At 43.6% G+C, this 20,488-nt stretch overlaps 1 protein-coding gene across 18 annotated transcripts in view; it reads right to left on the bottom strand.

The window, feature by feature from the left end:
* The window catches only part of ablim2 (actin binding LIM protein family, member 2), an 89,072-nt gene extending 69,431 nt beyond the window's left edge, over positions 1-19,641 (bottom strand). For 8 of the 18 annotated variants that reach the window (XM_047571996.1, XM_047570920.1, XM_047571504.1 and 5 more), the window contains exon 1: positions 673-903. In XM_047571996.1, the coding sequence (XP_047427952.1) occupies positions 673-688 (16 nt within the window). In that variant the 5' untranslated portion in view covers positions 689-903. Of the gene's footprint in view, positions 1-672; positions 905-19,311 lie in introns of those variants that run through there. The other 10 variants (XM_047571841.1, XM_047571921.1, XM_047571675.1 and 7 more) reach the window with 3 other exon arrangements.
* Positions 19,642-20,488: the final 847 nt, after the last annotated feature.

Raw genomic sequence — 20,488 nt, forward strand, 5'->3', positions numbered from 1 at the left:
TAGCCTTATTTGACGTAATTACTTGCATTTGTTTGGTCAAATTTCAGTCATGTCGTCATTAAGATAAAAGGGTAACATTAGTAGTCTTTTTCCAGCGGGTGCAACTGGAAGAGGATAAATCCCTTAAAGGGTCACCTTGTTATGCAATACCGAAGAGACAGTGGGAAGAACTATAGGAATATCACAGTGATTTCCTCTTAGCAACTAGGCCTTGCCCCTTTGTATGCAGCCCAAATGGCTGAGGTCCCAGGGCTAGAGATGCGGGCAGGGGACCAAGACAACAGTGTTGTTGCCAGGGATGTTGCAGGCGGGTACCATATCAACCTGCAAAATAAGCATTCAGCTGTGCTACCACGGGCTCGTTGTTGCCATTCGGACAGACAGAGCCCTAAGCTTGGGGCCGGTGATTACATAACAGCTGAAGGTAAAGTACAACTTAGACAGAAACCTTCTCAAGCACAACACATTTGACATTGTGGGAGCTTTCCTACTGCCTGGCTGTGGCTTTAAATATTAAATAGTATTCAATATCTACTCTCTAAGACATGAGAGGTAAGTCAGGACAGTGAGTGATTATTAAGAATGAGCTATCAACTCTCTCCTTCCCTGACAGGTAAGCACACCAGATAGACCTTATTAAAGGCTGTTAAAGGCATTAAAGGTCAGTATTACCTTTCTCCTCTGGCATTGTCACTCAGCCGTTTCCCCCAAAACGTATATATGCCGTTATGTCCTGCGCTGATAACAATTACAGACGATATCCCAGAAATCTTCTCAGAGTCCTCTGACAGTGTTGTGACACATCCTCTGCACGCTCTGCAGCTCTGGCGTAATAATAGATGGGAGCAGAGAGTGAGCGCTCTGTCCGTCACTATCTCTGGAATGAGCTGCAGGTCATATGACTCCCTATGTCTCTCTCTCTCTCTCTCTCTCTCTCTCTCTCTCTCTCGCTCTCTCTCTCTCACTCCCACCTCTCTGAGTTATTGCAGCTATCTGTTAAAAATAGAAGCATGTGGAGCTCAAAGAGAACGACACCTCTTCCTGGTAGGCTAATCTGTCACTGGGTGTGTCCCAGGCTTCCCGGTCCGCAGCAAACTCAACTTTGACAGATCAGTCAGTACTAAACTGGTGTTGTTTGTTGGGAACCCCGACAGTAGATGTTACTCAGGCTTGGGAACTTAATTTTCAGTGTCCCACCGGTTACATCTGCACTACACAACAATGTTAAAATGTCTCATTTCCATGACTCATAATGTCAATTTAACTTTAAGAAATATAGGGTGCTACTCCAAAATATGCGCTTGTTAAATTTGTATTAATCATTACAGCTAACGGAAGCAGGATTAGCTTCTGAATTGGCAGCTAGATCCGTGTTGTCTGAGAGTTTGACAGTTGCTGAGACCAACCCAATACTGAATCATCACAAATTCTGCAGCTCGCTAAACTAGTTCACCTTTTGGCCTCTTTAAATGTGATTGTTTAGGGTTTCAGGTTGCACCGACGAAACGAGCTCAGCCAAGGTTCCCGATCTGGACTAAATTGCAGGAAAACAAAGCTAGTAGCTACCTTTGAAAGATAGTGCAACCAAGCTTTATCAAGACAAGCAGCTGATGGCGCTATTTCTCTGTTTTTCATCTTTAAACCACTGCAGAAGAAGAAGGTTCATTAGACAATACCAGCAATTGATGAAATTCCGATCTGTCCGCAATGGGTGAACATTGGAATCCACCATATTGAACCCTTTTGTTCCATTTTGCTTTTATCAAAAAACAACTTATACTGAACAGGCTTAACATTAAAACCAATGGCAGGAGAAGTAAATTGAAAATTTTGAGACAATGTTACTCAGACATGTAGCACCCACCTGGACCAGACCAGGCATCCCCACCCAACAGCAATGCCACCCCTTGATGGGAGCAGCCATTCCCAACAGGTTGCACAAAAAAAGAAAAAAAAAACTTTAACAAAAAACAAAACAAAAGAAAAAAGAACAGCTCAAGGTGTTGGCCTCTTCTCCAAATTCACTAGATCCAAAACTGATCAAGTATCTGTCGGACGATCCACCATCAAGGCCCCTCTCATCAACCCATAGGTCCCAAAGGTCCACCACTAACAACATTCTGCACTACAGCTGCAGCACTACTGAAACTCATCCAGATATCAGATTAATGTTCAAGATGACCTCATATTGAGCTGCTGCGCGTTTGTTGCTATTTTGAGACTAGCTTTGGTCCTCTCTATTGATCGGAGAGTATATCTAATCAATATCCAGGGAGCAGCAACACGCGGCCTTAGGGAGCCCTCGCTGTAGCGGTGATGAAGTGACCTCTTTATTCTCAGAGATAACACCAATATCTTTTACACATAACACTGTATATTATATAGCGTGACTTCAAACACTAAATGCGCGTTTTCCACTGCTCTCAAACTATTTTTATGGCCAAAGCCTACAGAGGATGGGGTCCATGCTGTGACTGAACGGTGTATGTACAGTGCAGAGAAACAATGAGGTCATTCTTCATTCATCTGGTGTAGGGTCACCTTGGGGCAGTGGTAATGATCTTGGACCTTCTCCATGTTCTGGCCTCCAAATGAAACAATGGCCGTTTCCACAATGGTGAAGTATCAGGCAGACTCATTAGGCAGGGAGCCAGGCATTCAGAACATGACTGAACCAGACGACCTGATGAGGGATGTTCTGCCACGATGAAAAGCTAGCTGTTCCTAAGGTGGACCATCCTGGATATTATTTACTTTTTTGATATTCTAGCACTGAGTTTCTATGGATGGATAGTTGCTTGGCCCCTGAATTGGTACAATACTTCAACAGCTCTTTGATGGATTGCTCTGAAATGTTTTTACAGATACGCATGTTCCTTAAGGGATAAATTACCATGACTTTGTTGGAAACCATGACAAGTCCAGTGAAACATCAAACTCAATGGGCTAACGGGAAATTTGGCATGGATATTTATGGGTCTTGTAGGATGAATCTTACTAGCTTTACCTAGGCAAAGATATACTATTTACATGATGAACTGGCACAGATTTTGAATTGCAACACTGGGATGTACCCTAAAGACTTTGTTGATCCACACTTCCCCTCGATGCTGCTACGACATCTGCGGCTGTGAGTGAAATGGCTTGAGCATTGCTGCATTGATTGCTGTGTGGAGTTAAATACAAGGACGTCCTGTTATGGTCCCCAGAGGACTGATCCCGGCTACGTTGTTTACGTCCTTTTACTTTTCAGCTCAGTAAGCTGGTTAGGGTTTGACTTATGTAGTAAATTCCTGCAAGACTAATAGCATTCCCATAGTCATTAGCTATAATTTCATGTACTTAGTAGCCAAAGTTTGCAAGGACACACTCTGCAACATCTTTAGGTTCATAGTCCCGTTATCTTCCTGATTAAACTATCTCAGGTTGGGATATTTTTTAGAAGGACGTCACTTGAGCCTTGTTGGCTAGAGGACAGGCACAGCATGAGCTACACTCAAAACAATGACATGGCAGGTGAATGGTGGCTACGCTGCCAACTCAGACTAGCAGGAGCCCATAGAGGAGGTTATTAAAAACTACCAAAAATAACAGACAGGATGCGGCAGAGGAGTGTAAAGCTGAGCTGACTGTCAGCCGAGACATACGCCAGAGGGACTGAGCATTGAGCATGGCCTCGTTTCATCTCTCCACACAGCACTCCCCCCTTGTTTCTCACACACTGCCTATTCTTCCCTTCTTTCTTTCCTTGACGTCGAAATCTGTGAAGGATCATCAGCCTGAGCATCAACCACAGGAAGTGCTCAGTAAATGGTAGGAAGCTTCGGAGGGGGGGTAAACAGCACACATGGCGGACTGTTCCATGTGACTCAGCAGCCGGAACCGCTTGTTTATTTGAGTCAGAGAGGGAAAACGACACAGGATCTGCATTGCAAATCATCCAGCACCAGAGGTGCCAAGTGGCGTCTGCAACGAATCCAAAAGTGGGACCAAAGCAGAGAGCTGCCGCTTCCAGCTTAGGCAAAAGAATAACAAGCCACAGCATGATTTACACACCCGTGATGATATTTACGAGGATATTTATTTGGAAATTGCCAAATGTGATAATAAAACTGACATTTTGGGCTTTTGTCGCAAGAATTTATGCAGGCACTGGCTAACACCGACTCAAATGACTCAGCTGCTTTCCCCCTTACGACTGCTTTGTAATAATCCTGCAAAACTTCGTCATTGTCCTTTAGAGAAACATGTCTGGCATCCGACCGAAAACAAATGCTGAAATTGCCCCTTCCCTTCCTCTTTACTCCACGCGCGGTACTTTGTGAAGCTTCGGACAGATTTGTGCACGCTGCAGCATTCTTGTGTCAGCCCAATCTGTTGCCCCTTACGTGCTGCATTCACTCTCTCTGGAGGGACAGTGAAGGACTGGCAGAGACAGACAGAGACACAAAGAGGGAGGGGAATGCCTTTCCTCCAGGGGTGGGCCAGCTGGAAGGATGCTTCTGATCCTTCTCTCAGTATTTCATGTTTCCAGTTGCGAAGCCATTCGAACCAACATCCACCTGATGTCCACGAGTGTCACCCCTGTTCTGAAAAGGCAGCAGTTGGTCATATAGCTGGACAAAAAGTCCATCTTTTCCAGTTATTTTAGCCTTAGCAATTCTGTCTCTCAGATAAATGGTGAATGGGGGTTCTTCTCGACTGGAGACGAGGTGAAATTCACACTATTAATCACACCACTAAGCATACTGATAGTCTATTTAGTACATTCAGTGTTGGTAAGATCAATTTATTGTGCCCCTTCATCTTAGAGTGGGTCAACTGAACACCTTATGTAGTAAGTAGTAATTTCTTACCTACTGCAGGTGGCTAGGCTAATTAGCTGGTGCTTTCCAGTGTTTTACTTCCGTGGCTAGGCTAATTAGCTGGTGTCTGGTCGTGTTCTATTTCTGATCCTAGCAGAAGAGAGCAGTATTGGTTGAAGTGTAGTCGCATGTCCCACCACCACTCATCACCTCCTGCTGTGGACTAGGCTATGTAGCTGGTGTCTGGTAGTATCTTATTTCTGATACTGGCAGAAGGGAGAGATGTTTGGTTGAAGTGTAGTCGCATATCCCGTCATCTCTATTACCTACTGCTGCTGGCTAGGCTAGTTAGTAGGTGACCGCTTGTCTGCTGGTCGGTTCTCCAGTTGGACTGGGCTTCTAAAGGAGTTTTGCCTCAGATCATGGCACAAGGGATTGTAACATCTCGTCCTGTGTAATAATGAATAAGAACCCCTTTCATTTGGGTGTACTCCTGCTCAGTCAATTATGCTAACCTGTTTCTGAATCACCCACGGTCGGCAGTTTGAGGATATTCATTAAGAGAAGGACAAAAATACTGAACTAGTACTATTGCTATGGCTTATATGCACTTTAAAAGAAAGGTCAGAGAAGACTTAGGTCCTTTGGAGAGCAGAGAGAGAACTAATGTGGTGGCATCAGCAATTTTTTTACAGCAGGGCTGTCAACCCCGAGCAGAAAAACGAGAAATAGCAGTTACTTTTATTGAACAATTTACAGTTACTATCTTCTATGCAGTCGTTACACTTTGAAAATTCAATCCGCAGACCAGAGTAGACCTAAATGGCGGCACGGCCTTGGCCCACGACCGTACGTTTGACACCTCTGTGTGATAAAGTGGAGTTGCTGGAACGGGAGCACATCAGCGGAGGACAAAAAGAGACTGAACAGGCTGCTTAAGGAGGCCAGCTCTGTTCTGGGTTGCCCCCTTGAGTCAGTGGAGGTGGTGAGTGTTGTGAAACAGTGTCAACACAGACTGATTCCAGTAGACCACACACACATACTGAAATAATACATGGGCAATCACAACACAAACCTCAACACCATGCGCAATAAGACAGCATACAACATGTTTTGTCCTTAAACTGTGTGCTGCTGCGAGTTTCCCCTACTGTGTGGTAAATAAAGGATTATCTTATCCTAGCTTATCTTTTATGTTCGTTATAAATAGTTGGTAGAGATTGTCAAGAGATGGTAATGTTTTTAGCAGTGAGGTAATATTAACTCGACTTGTGTCACATATCATACCCTGTATTGTTATAACTGTAACAGCAAAGCCTGGGGTCATTATAAGTCTGATTAATGCCTTAGAGCCCCCCAAGCACTAAAGCAAACTGTGATCCAAAGCCTCACTTCAAAGGCTCAGATGACCATATTACTACAAGGAGTAATGGCGGTATGACAGAGTCTCGCTCTGCTTTGTATGTGTGCGTGCCTCTGCAATGCACCATTGACCCCAATCCAAGGTCCAACTCCTGGCCATAAAACATCCGAGTCAAAATGAGCTTACGTTAGAGAGGGGAGAGGGGATACACTGGTTCCCGGGTGTATGCGGTTGATGCTGCACCCACAGCCAACGCTGTAGATGAATAAGGAGCTAATGCTAATTACTGAATAAGGTTGAGGGACTGGCAAAAGATAGGGACTGACAGGGCAGTCAGAGATGGGAAATCAAATATCCACTGTGCACCTTGAGAACTTTAGCTCATCATTCCAGTTGGCAAAGCCAAAAGATGAAATCCAAGAGTCATTATTTCGTTTCTAGTTTAGAGATGTTAAAGTGAATGAATAGGACAAATGTAGTGATACCAAAGGGATGTCAGGAGAACCCAGAGTGGTTCTGCAGTGTGTAAGTGGGCGTATGGATGGATGTGTTCTAAGTGGAGGTTGTACATCAGACTTATTTAGTTCTGTTGCTGCAAATGTACCCCCCCAATCTTGACGTGAAATATGCAATTCAGTAATTGCTATAAACTGGAAGCCCTGCTGTGGTGCGCCTGAGTGTTTTACTGCATGAAAACCAGAGGGGAACACCCTTCGGTTTATGTATCTAAACCCCAGAACACTCCAGCTTTTCACTGGAAGCGAAAATGAGGCTGTAACCAACGGCAACATGTGAAAGAGGGCCGAACAAGGGCGGGAACAAGAACATTTGTTGACCTGTGTTGAGCTACTGTAAATGAGAACAGAGTAGAACAGCTGCATTATGAGTTGCGTGCTGAAACGCATCATGGACTTTGACCTGACCAGATTTCAGTGTGAAAAAATCTGAATAGGAAGTTTTAAAATCCATTCAAGCTTCACACTGACGGGAAAAAAAAGCAGAATGCGCCGCTACTATTGAATGAAACCAAACTTCCTGCTGTGGTCTAACATGACCGCTTTGTATAATAATGCCACAAAAAAAAGTTCAGAAATAAGTGAAATTATTTAACGTTACGGTCATCGGACTTGCATGCAATTAAACGCAGTCTTTGAAATAGGCAGTATTGGCCTCTTCGTCAATCTGACGCTATAGCTAAGGCTAATTGGTGGTTTCCACCATATCCGGCTGCTTCTCCATCTCTGCAGTTTTTTTTGTTTTGGATCAATAAAGGTGGAACACATCAAGGAAAGGTTAACTGAGGACTTTCAGAGATACATTTGTATGTCGAAATTTTGGCAAAGGTTTCGGCAAAAATTTCAGTTGCCATTAACCCTTGTGACATCTAACATCCGCCCATGGATAAAAAAATAAATAAATAAACTTGTGGTATTTGAATTACCGCAACCCACCAGTGGGTAAAATTCAAAATTCAAATACCCTGTACTTTAACAATGGATCGCAGCCAATCCATTCGGTTCAAAGGCATGATGAAAGAGAAGCAGTAGGAACAAAAATTGACCTAACTGGTAGAAAAAAAAACACAGCTAGAAATAGTGTTTGGATGGTGTTTTTATAGCGCGAGCCAGTCTGACGAGCGCACAAGTACAAATGGCGTTTGCCAGCTTAAGCTACGTAGGTAGGTTACGGCATTTAGCGCCGCAGGACCTTAAACGATCTTTAACAGAAAAAAGTAGCACACATAATCAGTGAAATATTGCATTGTAGAACCAAACATGTCACCAGCCACGAGCTAAAGCTCAAGCTAAAGGTTTGAATTACCATAACTCACAATGGTTAGCACTACTGACAGAATTGCAGTGCATCATCATTACCATAATGGCAGCTTCTTTTTCCAGGATGTGCAACTCCTCAGTGTTCAGCCACACTTTGAATTTTATCCATCAAAATACCGAAAGCTTTTCTTATCTGTTAGGTCTTAAAGGGGCACAGATTCATTACTCCAAATCTGTAAATTATGAGTCAAATTTCAGCCAGTATATAGAAACATCCCTCAGTGTCCAATGCAGTTAAGCTAAAGAGTCACTTAAATTAAGTTGGCTGATCACCAGGACTTATTTTAAATAAAGTCCCAAAAAAATATTCTCCTTTTTCTTGTTCTCTAATGGAAAATATGCGTCGTTTGACATGCACACATGTGTGCTGACTTAACCGTGATTATACGGAACACATGCACACACACCCCCCGAAGTTCAACAGCATGTAATTAAGCCTGCAGTGTACACACAACATCTAAATGAGTAAATTCAAATGTTGATCCTCTCTGTGAGTACAGAGCCTATACTGGACACACACAAAGAGCAGCTCCAGACCAAAGAAAGGGAGAAACACGTCAAAGCTGATGTTCAGGATTAGTGATCCCAGGGAGGCGCCACACGAAGCAAATTTCTTTCTCCACAGCACTTTACTCCGGTCCAACGCAAAGGAGTTAACACCAGACACAAAACCACTGGGCTGACCCACATTTAGGGTCCTACTTTGAAACTCCTTAAGACAGGCATGGCACACAATGTAATTCTGGTTAATTGGTTCTTTCACAGGGGAGGAGTGGAGGGAAATAGAATAGAGGCACAGGGAAGGAAATGAAAGGGAAAGACAGGGAAACAAAGTAAAGGAAATGAGAGGAGAGGAAAGGAGCAACTCTGAGAGACCAAAGAAATGAGAGGGGATAGGAGATGTGAGTAAAGAATATGAGAGGCAGGGAAGGAAAGGAACACAAAGGAAAGGAAAGGAAAGGAAAGGAAAGGAAAGGAAAGGAAAGGAAAGGAAAGGAAAGGAAAGGAAAGGAACAACTCTGAGAGACCAAGGAAATGAGAGGAAATGGGAAATATGAGAAAAGAATATGAGGGGCAGTGAAGAACAGGAACCCAAAAGAAAGGAAAGGAAAGGAAAGGAAAGGAAAGGAAAGGAAAGGAAAGGACGTTCTGATAGACCAAGGAAATGTGAGATATGAGAAAAGAATATGAGAGGCAGTGAACAGAAGAAAAGAAAAGAAAAGAAAAGAAAAGAAAAGAAAAAGAATGAAAGACTAAGCAAATGAGAGGAAATATAAGCCATGAAAAAAAGAATACGAGGCAGTGAAAAAGACAAAAGAAAAGCGAAGAAAGGACGACTCCTTTCTTCTTTCTTTGATGTGTTTGAAGCTTTCTTTCAATCGGCACAAGTGCATGCCATATTGTACTACAGTATACGAGGCCACGGCAGCGTGAGTCACACTGGTCAGCCGCAGACAGCATTACAGTCTCCACCAACAATCAATCACAACACAACACACAAACACACACACACACACCCACTCAGGAGAAAGTGAACCGATGAATAATTCACTGACGCTCATTGATCTTTTGTGCCTCTCTTCCTTCTCCCTACATAGCAGTAATGCGATCCAGGTCTAAAGCGCGGAGCTAGCTCTCGGTGTGGCCGCACGCATTCTTATGATGCACTGGAAAAACACAAAGGACAACACGTCCCGCTTACTCTTAACAGTGCCCACAAATAGCTCCGGTAGGCATATGTTTGTCAAACTAAAACTGTTGACTCATTGTAGGGACTTAAATCACAAACTGCATGTCCTTTGATACCGAAATAGCCCAAAGAGCTGCAGCGGAATACGTTTTTACAGTATGTATCTGAGAGAAATCTATTAAAAGAAAGAAACAGTCACCACATTGTGGGTCGAGATTTTCTATTAACCTCAGTTCCCTGTTCTGTTTCTAGAAGGTCACAGAGCGTGCCACGCTTTCTCAGTTACACGACGTGCTTTCCAAAAGGTTGAAGTTGATAGGCCGCCTAGCGCTACTGTGTGTAACTTAGCATCAGCAATAAAATTTACTCTCTGATTTAGAATGTTTTGCTTCAGGCTAACAGGAACTTGGCAGGAGCCCCTCTGAATTGGTGGTGGTGGCATCATGAATATGTGTCACATTTCAAAGGTTGGAAAGGACGCCCAAGGTTGTCCACTTTGTATTGATCGTCGTATTGATCGAATCTGGGGATTTCTCAAAAAAAAAAAAAAGATGTGGCATAATGAGGAGTTGCACAGTTAGCTAGCAAACTGCTGTAGCCGAGGAATGGAGTGGCTACATGCTAGGAAGCTGAGCGTTCCTACTATAATGGACTGCGTTTTGTTTGCATGTCTGATTTTCTGGCTGGAAAATGACCATTGGTGTCCTTTACATCGATGAGCCATAACATTATGTCCCTTGTGCCTCCAAAACACTTGTGACTCATCAGAGAATGGACATGGGCCTTCTGAGGGTGTCTGGTAACAGGATGTTGTTAGTGCAGGGTCTTTGGGTCCTGTGGGTTGAGGACAGTGGCCTCTGTGGGCCTCCATACCACAGATGCTTGATCAGTTTGGAATCTAGAGAACTTGGAGGCCAGGTCAACACTTTGTGCTGTTCTTTATGTTATTGGGTGGCTGGCCCTGTCCGGTCTGGTCTAGGTGGGTACTACATGTCTAAGTAACATCCACACGAATGCCAGGTTCAAAAGGAGAACATTATGTTACTTACTTCTCCTGTTTGTGGTTTTTATGTTGTGGCTGCTTGTTCGCTAGCAGACTTGTAATTCCATGGTTTATTCTTGAATTATACAGATTGCATTGTAGAAAATCTCCTCTGTGGAGACACCCATCCTCGAGTAGAGAATTCCATGAAAGTTAGCAAAGCAAAACATCTCCTGTATTTTAGGTCCGAAATGGGAGTGCTTTGCTTCATGACTCAATGATCTAATCATCATGCATCCTACCAAAAGGGCCTTTTTCAATGATTCCTGCCTTCACCCAACACTTTTCAAGTTTGGGAGTTGGGAATGGAGCTTGTCTAATCCTCATCTGCTGAGGTAAACTTAAAAGCATCACAATTTCCATATTTCCAGACAAGCTCCAAACAAAAAGAAACTCAGGCATGTCACCATCTTGTGACAAGTGAGGGGAAAACGAGGCGAGGGCTTGGCATGGACTGACATGAAGCCTGCAGTGGGAGCAGCAGACTGCCGAGAGGAAAAGTACTTAACTGAGGATAATAAGGATAAAAACGAGTTTCCTTGAAATAGTGCCAAGGCTCACGCTACAGTGTGAGGAACAGCAACTCCTTCACACTGAAACGACTCAGTCGAGGCGGTTCTGCATTTGATCTACCCAAGGGTTCCACTAGGATACCTGCTGGGCACGTCCAAGAAAGTCCATATCGAGAAACATCGTCTGAGGATCTGTGACGGTGGGAAATGCTTTCTAAGCTGCCTTGCATCGCCTGTGGGCACCCGGATCCATGTGGAACACTAGAAATGATTTCTACCATTGACTCCAGTCCCAGGAAGAAGTTTTCCGTTTCCATGTAATGTTTTGACGGATTGCAGCTGAGAGTGCGGCTAAACAGCTATAAAGCTTTGGCATCTTGCAGATCAAACCCTTCGAGGACTCAGTTTTGTCAGCCACGTTCGATATGCGCCGCTTGAGCGTGAGGATAGATTTCATTTGATCTACTGGTAAAGGAAGCGCTGTCGGTTATTTATAATGGCGTCATATTAGGATCTCTGAAAATGGAACAAGGCATTTGTTCCAGGGTATGTGTGAGGATTTTAAAGGTTTCCAGGTCCTATCATGCTCACTGCAATGAAAGAGCATAATGGGACACTCAGACTCTTACAACTAAAAGCAAAAAATTAAAGGACAGACCTGAATGACTGGGTGGAGAAATGTAAGGAATACAGATGCTCCTACACGCAACACAAGTAACCACAGCGTGACCGATTGTTTGGAGTTATTTCCAATTCTGCACAAGGAGCGAATATCCACACGGCCATTTAGAGTGAATAAATGCTACTAACACATCGAACCAGTGACATGCCAGATGTCAGACCGTTCAAATTTCTTTCTGTTAAGGCCACTTTTCTTCCCAGTGTCATCTCATTTACCTCCTCTGCTGAGATTATTTACCCGACATACTACGGTCGCTTAAACACGGGATGCAATGCACGGCTGAACTTGACGCCTCACCACTCACACCTAAATGTCACACGCTCAGCATGTTCAACAAAGAGGACTCAATTAATAAGTCGCTCCGTGCTGCATTCTTGAGTCGTGTGGTATAAATAAGGTATGACTGAGTGGATACCGCAGGTCTTTGAGGAAGAGCCCGAGGAAGAGGGGGCTGCTTGCCTTCGCTATAAAATGTCACACCTCGGCTTTATTTACGCAGCATTGAGAAGACGTGATGTTCTCAAATAATTTGAAAATCAGGGTAACCCTAAAAGCTAGTCCAATGACGGTCTGAATGCAAAATGAACTGAAAGTTTCCATAACCGCGCTCCTGAACTACTCCATACTTGGCAAGTTGGTGTGACCCAAGCGTGGTGCCAAATGTGAAGCCGTCCGTCAATTTCCTCCAAGAAGTTGTCTTCTTTTACACTTTCCTCAGAGTATGTCTTCATTCCTGGTGACCTTTTTGTCCTCAGGGGGCACCGACAGCATGTTGACAACTATTCAAACCCCATATTCCTCCAGTCCAGCTGCAGTCGGCTACGTTTGAAAAAGGACCTAAACTATTTGAGTAAATATTGCACGTTGTCACTGCTCACTGGCTGTGGCTCATTGGACGGCTTGGATGAGCAGTTCTTGGGAAGTCTGCACTGTTTGTTCATTGACATTTGCTCGACAGACAGCAGGGCATCCCAAGGAAGAGGGCTGTCGTTGAAAAATATCAGCGTCGTGCGACCAAACTTTTCAGCCAGAGGAGTCACGCAGGATAAACAACATGCCATTCATTTGCCTTCACCAAAGGCCCTATAAACCAGCAGGCTGCAGGGAAATGTCACAAGCCCACACCACATTGCAGGCTTAATAACCACTTTGTGTGTGTTTGTCTGCGGACCCAGTGCAGGGGCTTAGCACCGGGGAGCTCAGCCAGTATTTATCCCAGTGAGAAAAGCTGTGGTGTCCACTCTGGATCTGCCCACCAGTTGTGTCCACCGTTATTTTATTCAGCAGTGCAGGGTCACCACTGCGGTAACAAGCAGAGACAAAATGACCAAAACAGTGACAGAAACATAGCTTGGCATAGCCTCAATGAATGAATCCTTCTGGTGACACAGCATTTGGAATTCATTATGGGAGTGTTTCCACCAATACAGAGAAGAACTTGCTACAGTATCAAAGTCCTGACATTTTGTATACTGGCCAACTGTCACGCTTTAAAGGTTTAGTGGGACAAATTGAGTTTAATTTGCAACCTATAGTTCATGCAGCTTTACATACTACTAGTAGTGTTCTGTTTTTACTGGTACAACTCTCTGTGATCGCAACAGGAAACATGTTTTGCAGGGAAATGCAGATATAAATATAAACACATATATAGCCACGGCCCAGTCTGCCTGATTTGGTAATAAGCAAATCAGCCTACGTTGCTCGAAAGCAAAGGAAATGCACATACATAAAAGCTGGAGTTGGAGCTGAAGTACAAGATAATTTGCTGTACTTGAGTCACTTGCACCAAAGTGTGCTTTCCAAGCATAAACATTTAAGTGTTAAACCTGTAGGTGTTGGTGCTAGCTTGGTCTACAGACTAGTTAACAAAACTACACATGACACACGTGTGCAGGTGTTACTTGGTTACCTAAAATGACAAAAACCATCCTTGAAAAAACATATTTTTGATGTGTACTTTAGTGTTTTAGCTTTGCACAAGTCCCATCCACTAACAAGGAGGAGGTGGAGCTTATGACCTATACTGCAGCCTCCAGTCACTACTTGGTTTGGTTTCGCTTTATGGTCATTGTATGGTCGTTTTACGATGATAAATTGGAAATCTTAGTATTAGGACAAGTTGAAAACACTTTCTCTGTGACACAAGCTCAGTCTGCAAGAGTTTGTGCATCTTGTACCCACTCTAAAATTTTAACCCAACCCTAGGGTGAAAAGTTCGGAAACAGTGGCTGCGGCAAATAAATATTACATAAAAGGTTGAATTACTGAAAAATTAGTCTGATATTTTTACCCCACTAAATGAGATTGTCTTGACTTGACTGTTGTTTTGTTGAAAACGCAATTATGTTGAAATGAAGTGATTAGGATTATGTAAGTAGTTCGACATTAGTTACAGCCCTGGTTTACATTTCTGTGGGTTATCACTGATAATCAATATTCAACAACCACAAATATATATACAGTAATGCAGTATATATTTGAAAGCATTGTCTCAATGTATTACCAAGCTGAAATACAAATGCACTAGCGTCTTCCCTTTTCCTCATTGTCTCCTGGCACAAAACTGCCCAGATGTAAACAAGCATTGTCTCTCCTGATAAAGCACACAAACTGTTGCACCGTCTGGCTTGTGACACACATCATTTATCTGCACAAAGGCAGAGACAGCCAGCGTTAGTGTAGTTTTTGCAGTGACCAAAAGGTACTCTCACCTGTGAATGTGCCTGAGGGTGTGTTCACTAACTAGTGCTTAACCAGGAGCTCCGGGTTCACAGCTGGGTTGAAGAATTTCAAACGCTAACATATAGCAAGAGTTGGGTGGGCAACAGCCTCAGCATAGTTGACTCGAGCAACTGTTGTTTATTTTCCTTCCAAACATAAAATTATGCATGTAAATCAATGTAATGGTTCGGTATGTGGTTAGCATAGCTTAGCACAAAGGCTCGGAATCACACGGAGGCACTTAACGTGCATTTGTGCAGGGTTCAAAAATACGAAATAACAAATAAATCGAAAATGACCAATTTGCACCTATTACAATTCATCCATCTGCAGAGGCTTACAGTGTCTGGTCTTGTTACAGACTCAATGGTACCAAATTCACAGTGACACCGATTCTGCAGAAAACACCCTACAGTAACTGAAGCTTGGCTGTTCACCAAGAAAAAGGCCCAACACAAAACAGCTACTGCATGAAAACCACAAATTGGGAAAAAATTTGTGGTAAGTGTTTTCATTTCGGCCATCGGGATTGGAATCTGATATTTTTCTATCCAATTTTTTAACAAAATTGCGGTAATCTACTTGTAATATGTCATGACCTGGCTAATACATACTCACAGCTGAAGTGAGTATATAAAAAATAAAGTTATTCTAAAGACGTGGTGACACGCGGTGTGTAAGCATGCCATTAAACATACTACTAACCCTTTAAAAGTGTCGGTGGGAGCGCCTTTGTGCAAGCACGCCGTAAATTGTGGATTAGGCAATTGGAAAAATTCCAACATTTTCAAAAAGCTGAGACGTTGCATCACTACGGTTACTTTCATTGCGTCTCTTCCAAAGTTTAGTACACTCTTGTGACATGCAGTTTAGTGTAAATAAATTAAAAGTTCCAGATTACATTGAAAAAAAATTGGGTAAAAGTACTTTATCGCAGGTCATTTTCTCATCTTTTTATAGTAAAAATAAGGACATGGGACAAGATGCTGTTCAAGTGAAGTGGACTTTTACAAGTTCAGTAAACTATCTATGGGCTCAGCTCAGTAACATGGAGACGGTGTGAAGTTATAGCTGAGGCTAATAACGCTAAAATCACAGACTGAGAAATTGCAACGATGACGTGTTTTATCTGATCAATTTTCATCATATCTTTGGATGTTTTCCAAAGCCACGGAGCCGTGCAGATAGACCGAATGCAGGCTGTATTGATCCCAGCTCTCCAGCCCCTGAAGAGCCGGGTCAGGCGAAGAGTCAGCAGGTTCTCACCATGAACTCCAAATGCACAGAAACAGGCAGAAAACAGCGAGAGACGCAGTATTGACCCGATCTCTCCTCGTGTGACCTGTGGCAGTAATCTGAGCTGGAATTAGCAGGAGATTCTCCGCTCGTCCATCAATATCAGTCACCGATAATTATTCCCTGTGGTGAAGGGGCTCAGGGCTGCTCAGCCAAGGAGATACATATGAGCAAAACACAAGGCCGCAAATACTTTGATCTAACTCGAACTTTTTGCCCATGCACAGATAATGATCATCAAACAATTCAGTTGTACATGGTTCCAATTTTCTGGAATGCCGACAGCTGTGTCACTCAGGGTGTGGTCATCACGCAAAGCCTGTTCCCCGAGAGGTTTATTTAAATTCAAGCGCGCCACTCCTCTGGATTTACTCGGTAAACAATGTCACATTCAAGTGTCACCAAACAAAGGACTAAACTGAGTTGGCTTTAAATGCAGACCTCTCCTCCCTCACTTCTTTGTTTTCTTGTTTTCTGAACAATTTTGTGGATAAAATAATCTGAAGTGAGAGCTCTGACTTCATCCCACAACCCTGTGGTTTCACACAGATTCTGTATGACAAGACAAGAAGAGCGATATGAGAATAACTGATAGCAAAATAAAGTCAGGAAACTCGTATCAGAGCTGCATTAGGAGCTCACAGTTAAGGGACTTCAACATAAAATAATAGAAAGAGTTATGTTCCATGGCTGTATACAAAGAAATTATAAAATTATAGAACCTCGAAAAAAAGACTAGAATGAGCCCAGACTGGAACGTCATAGAAATATGATTTGGAAACTATCAGGATGTGGAACAGCATTGAAAACAAGCCTGGGACATGGTTGGGAAAGACCCAGAGCAAAAGACTGTTAATGAAAGTTGTACCAGGAATCAACCAAGGCTGAGACAAGATCAGGGACAAAATTGGGACAAAATCAAATCAGGATTGGGACAGGATCAGAATTGAACTGGTAGACAATCAAAACATGATGAGGGACAGGAACTGGAACAGAATCTGGACACAAGACAAACAGGATTGGTAATCGACTGGAACAGCGTCAGGGTAGAATTGGGCAAAAAATCAAGACGTAAAAGGGTCAGCGTCAGGACCGTATTGGGACGCAACACGAATGGGATCAGTAAAAGATTGGGACAGGATCTGTAAATGATTGGAACAGGATCAGAATAGAATTGGGAAACAATCAGAACGTGATGGGGACAGGACTGGGACCAGAATGGGACACAACACAACCTGGATAAGTAAAAAATTGGAACAGGATCAGAACAGAAATGGAAAACAGCACTGGGACCTTATCGGGACACAACACGAAACCGGATTAGGATAAGAATGGGAAACAGTTAATACACAATGGGGGCAGAGTTGGGACCAGATTGGGATGCTTATAAGACAAGATTTGGGACAGAAATTGGAAGGGATTGTAAAAAGACTGGTACAGAACCAAGATAGGATTGGGAAAAGATTTGGACAGAATGAGGTCATGGGACTGGGTGAAGTTCAGTCGCCACTTCCAAACTGAACTTCTAAACATTCACAAAAGATCCAACAAGATGATCAACCACCAGAACATACTGCCAATGTTCCTTCAAGAGCCACAAACCCCATACTCTGAAGCACTGCTGTATAATTTAATGTAATGGTTGTCCAGAAACTCGCTCCCTCTAAGGAGACCGACGCCAAAGTGTCTTCAACGTTCAGTCCTTGTTCAATAAATGTATTGAAACACAACATGTCACTAACGGAAGCAAACTGGTCGACACGTGCAGACAAAGGTGGACACCTGAAATGGACTTTTTCTTCCATTCGCGCGTCCAGTCGACATTCTTCAACAGATAGAAGGTCGGACTTTTAAAAGCCGTCCCGAAGAGACCGAGTCAAACGATGCCTCTCGCTTGCCTCTTTCTCTTGGAGTTCGCAGCGGCGTGCTAATGAATTTGTCGACTCTCAGACACACTGCAGCACTCTCATTAGCGGGCCCAGACTTTAAAGCTTTCTGTAGGGAAGTGCTAGCCCCATGATTAAGTTCAACCTCGGCCCTTACAAATGATCTACAGTTCTGCATGGATCACCTTAAAGATCCATCATTATAGGTTAGAGCTAGAACTAAACAGCATCAATAAATATATTAGGGAGCTGAGGGAACCTTCAGATGTAACATTATGACCGGTATGACAAGTAAAATAAATTACACTGAGCATCTTGTGACGATTAAATGTTCTACTGGGAAACTTTCGGACCAGGCAGTCATTCATGTGGATGTTACTTAGACATGTATCATCCGCCTAGACCTAGACCTAGACCTAGACCTAGACCTAGACCAGACACCCCCCGCCCCACAGCAGTGACACTCCTTGATGGTAGCAGCCACCCACTAGCAGGATGCAGCCTGACGCAGGCTTTAGGAACAACTCAAAACAGCACAAGGTGTTGACCTGGCATCCAAATTCACTGGAACCCAAACCGACCACTAACAACAACCTGTTCCCAGACACCACAGGACTCCCCCTCAGAAGGCCCATGTCCATTCTCTGATGAGTCACAACTGTTTCGGTGGCACAAGGGAGAAAAAGGACTGCTAGCAAAAAAAATAAAATAAATTGGCTGGTTGAGCTGTGCAGGGACGGCTGCTACGTAGGGGCTTTTTACAAACCATATCAAGACCCTGACGTGGTCCCTAGCTCACGTAACCTCAACACTCGGGGATCACGGAGCTCAAATATGTTATTCCGTGGCAGAGTTGACTCATAAATCTCTGTTTTTTGCTGTTCAGAAGTTGCGAAACTTCAGCTCTCAGATGCTGCAGCGCTTCAAACGAAGATCAGCCACCCTCTGTAAGATTAGCTGAGTCCTCCTCGGGGGGAGGGAGGGTAAGGGGTGGGGGGGGGGGGGGGGGGGGGGGGGGGGGGGGGGGGACTAAGCCAGCTGTGGCAGCAGCCCCTCTAGGAGCCCGGGCCTGCTGTAGACAAACAGCCGTGTCTGCTTAATCCACACGGGCCACACGATGGGCATCTCTGCCTCACGTCTGATTAGCCCACATGACAAATTTGACGAAGCTGTGTCTCAGTGTCGGACCTTGAGCATCCTCTGTGCGGGTCCACCCTGGTGAGCCTTTGCTAGCAGAGCAGTGGGACTCATTTATAAGGACGTTTCAACAGTGATGCTACAAGAAATGGAACAAATGCATAACAAAAAAAAAAAAAAAAAAAAAAAAAAACAATGATCAATGCAGCTACACAGGATCTAATAGGGATTCCTATAAGAACATGCAGAGGACATCACTGCAGCTGGTACAAAGACTATTGATCATCAGTAGCTGTCTGCACAGTAAAACCAGTGTGCCGTTCAACAGAATGGTCCTACCAGTGCTGCTCATGGTGCCAGTCAGACGCCTTCTCCAGTCGGATGATGCACAGCAAATGAGCCGCTATCCACCATCCACAGTGCGTGGAAGATGCCAGCAGCCGCAGAGCGCACACGCCAGCAGAATGAATGGAGGGGGACTGAGGGGGTTGTAGGTAGGTAGGTAGGTAGGTAGGTAAGGGATGGGGAGGGGGGAGGGGGTTTCCACGGGAGGCGCAGCGTTGTCTCTGGTGCAGATCGGAGCGCAGTGGGACGACGGCCCCGCACAAACACGCACGCAGACACTCACACACCGCAGAGCTGCCGCTGACTCTCTCCGCTCAGCGGACGGCGCAGGTTGGGTGTGGGCGCACCGCGGAGGAGGAGGAGGAGGAGGAGGAGGAGGAGACCAGGGTCAAGCTGGGGAGGAGAGGGAGAAGGACATTTCCGGTTGTGCCTTTCAAAATAAGCGTCGTATTGATGGTCGTCAATTGGTCTAATAGCGTTATATTTTTTAATTTACTGCTACAATATCAAAAAAAAAATGCCAATTTCTATTTTAAATTTTATTTTTTTTCTGATTTTCTTTCTGAAAACTACAAAAGTAAAATGTCAATTTAATGATAAAAAAAAGTATTTTAGCGGTGCGATGTGTGTATGTGTGTGTGTGTGTGTGTGTGTGTGTGTGTGTGTGTGTGTGTGTGTGTTTTGTCTTTTCCATGTGTTGTGTACCTTCCATGTTGTATTGTGTTGTATTGTTTTGCACATTAGGCACTATTTTCCTACTCTTTGGTATTGTTTGCACACGCTTTATGCTTAGTCCCTTGTATTGCTTTGTTGTATGTTTTTAAACCTTGTAAGATCCTTACAGTGGCTGCCTGTTAGTTTTCATGTTGACTTTAAAGTTATTTTATTAGTTTTTAGAGCGATTCCATGGACTTGCACCAGATTATATCTCAGATATGTTTTCGTTACCTCTCAGATCCTCTGGCTTCTGTCTTGTAGTTGTTCCTCAACGCATCTCTTTAATCTGGATTTTATGTCATAGTCTTACACTTATTTCATTCTATTTTACAGTTTGCTCCCATTTCATTTGTTTTTTATTATTATTTTTAATAAATAAAATAAAATCTTAATTTTGAGTATTTCTGTATTTTATTCTACATTTTTATTCTGCATTTTATTTAATTATATTTTT

This window comes from Mugil cephalus, chromosome 1, assembly GCF_022458985.1.
Source record: "Mugil cephalus isolate CIBA_MC_2020 chromosome 1, CIBA_Mcephalus_1.1, whole genome shotgun sequence".
In the NCBI taxonomy this organism is placed as follows: Eukaryota; Metazoa; Chordata; class Actinopteri; order Mugiliformes; family Mugilidae; genus Mugil; species Mugil cephalus.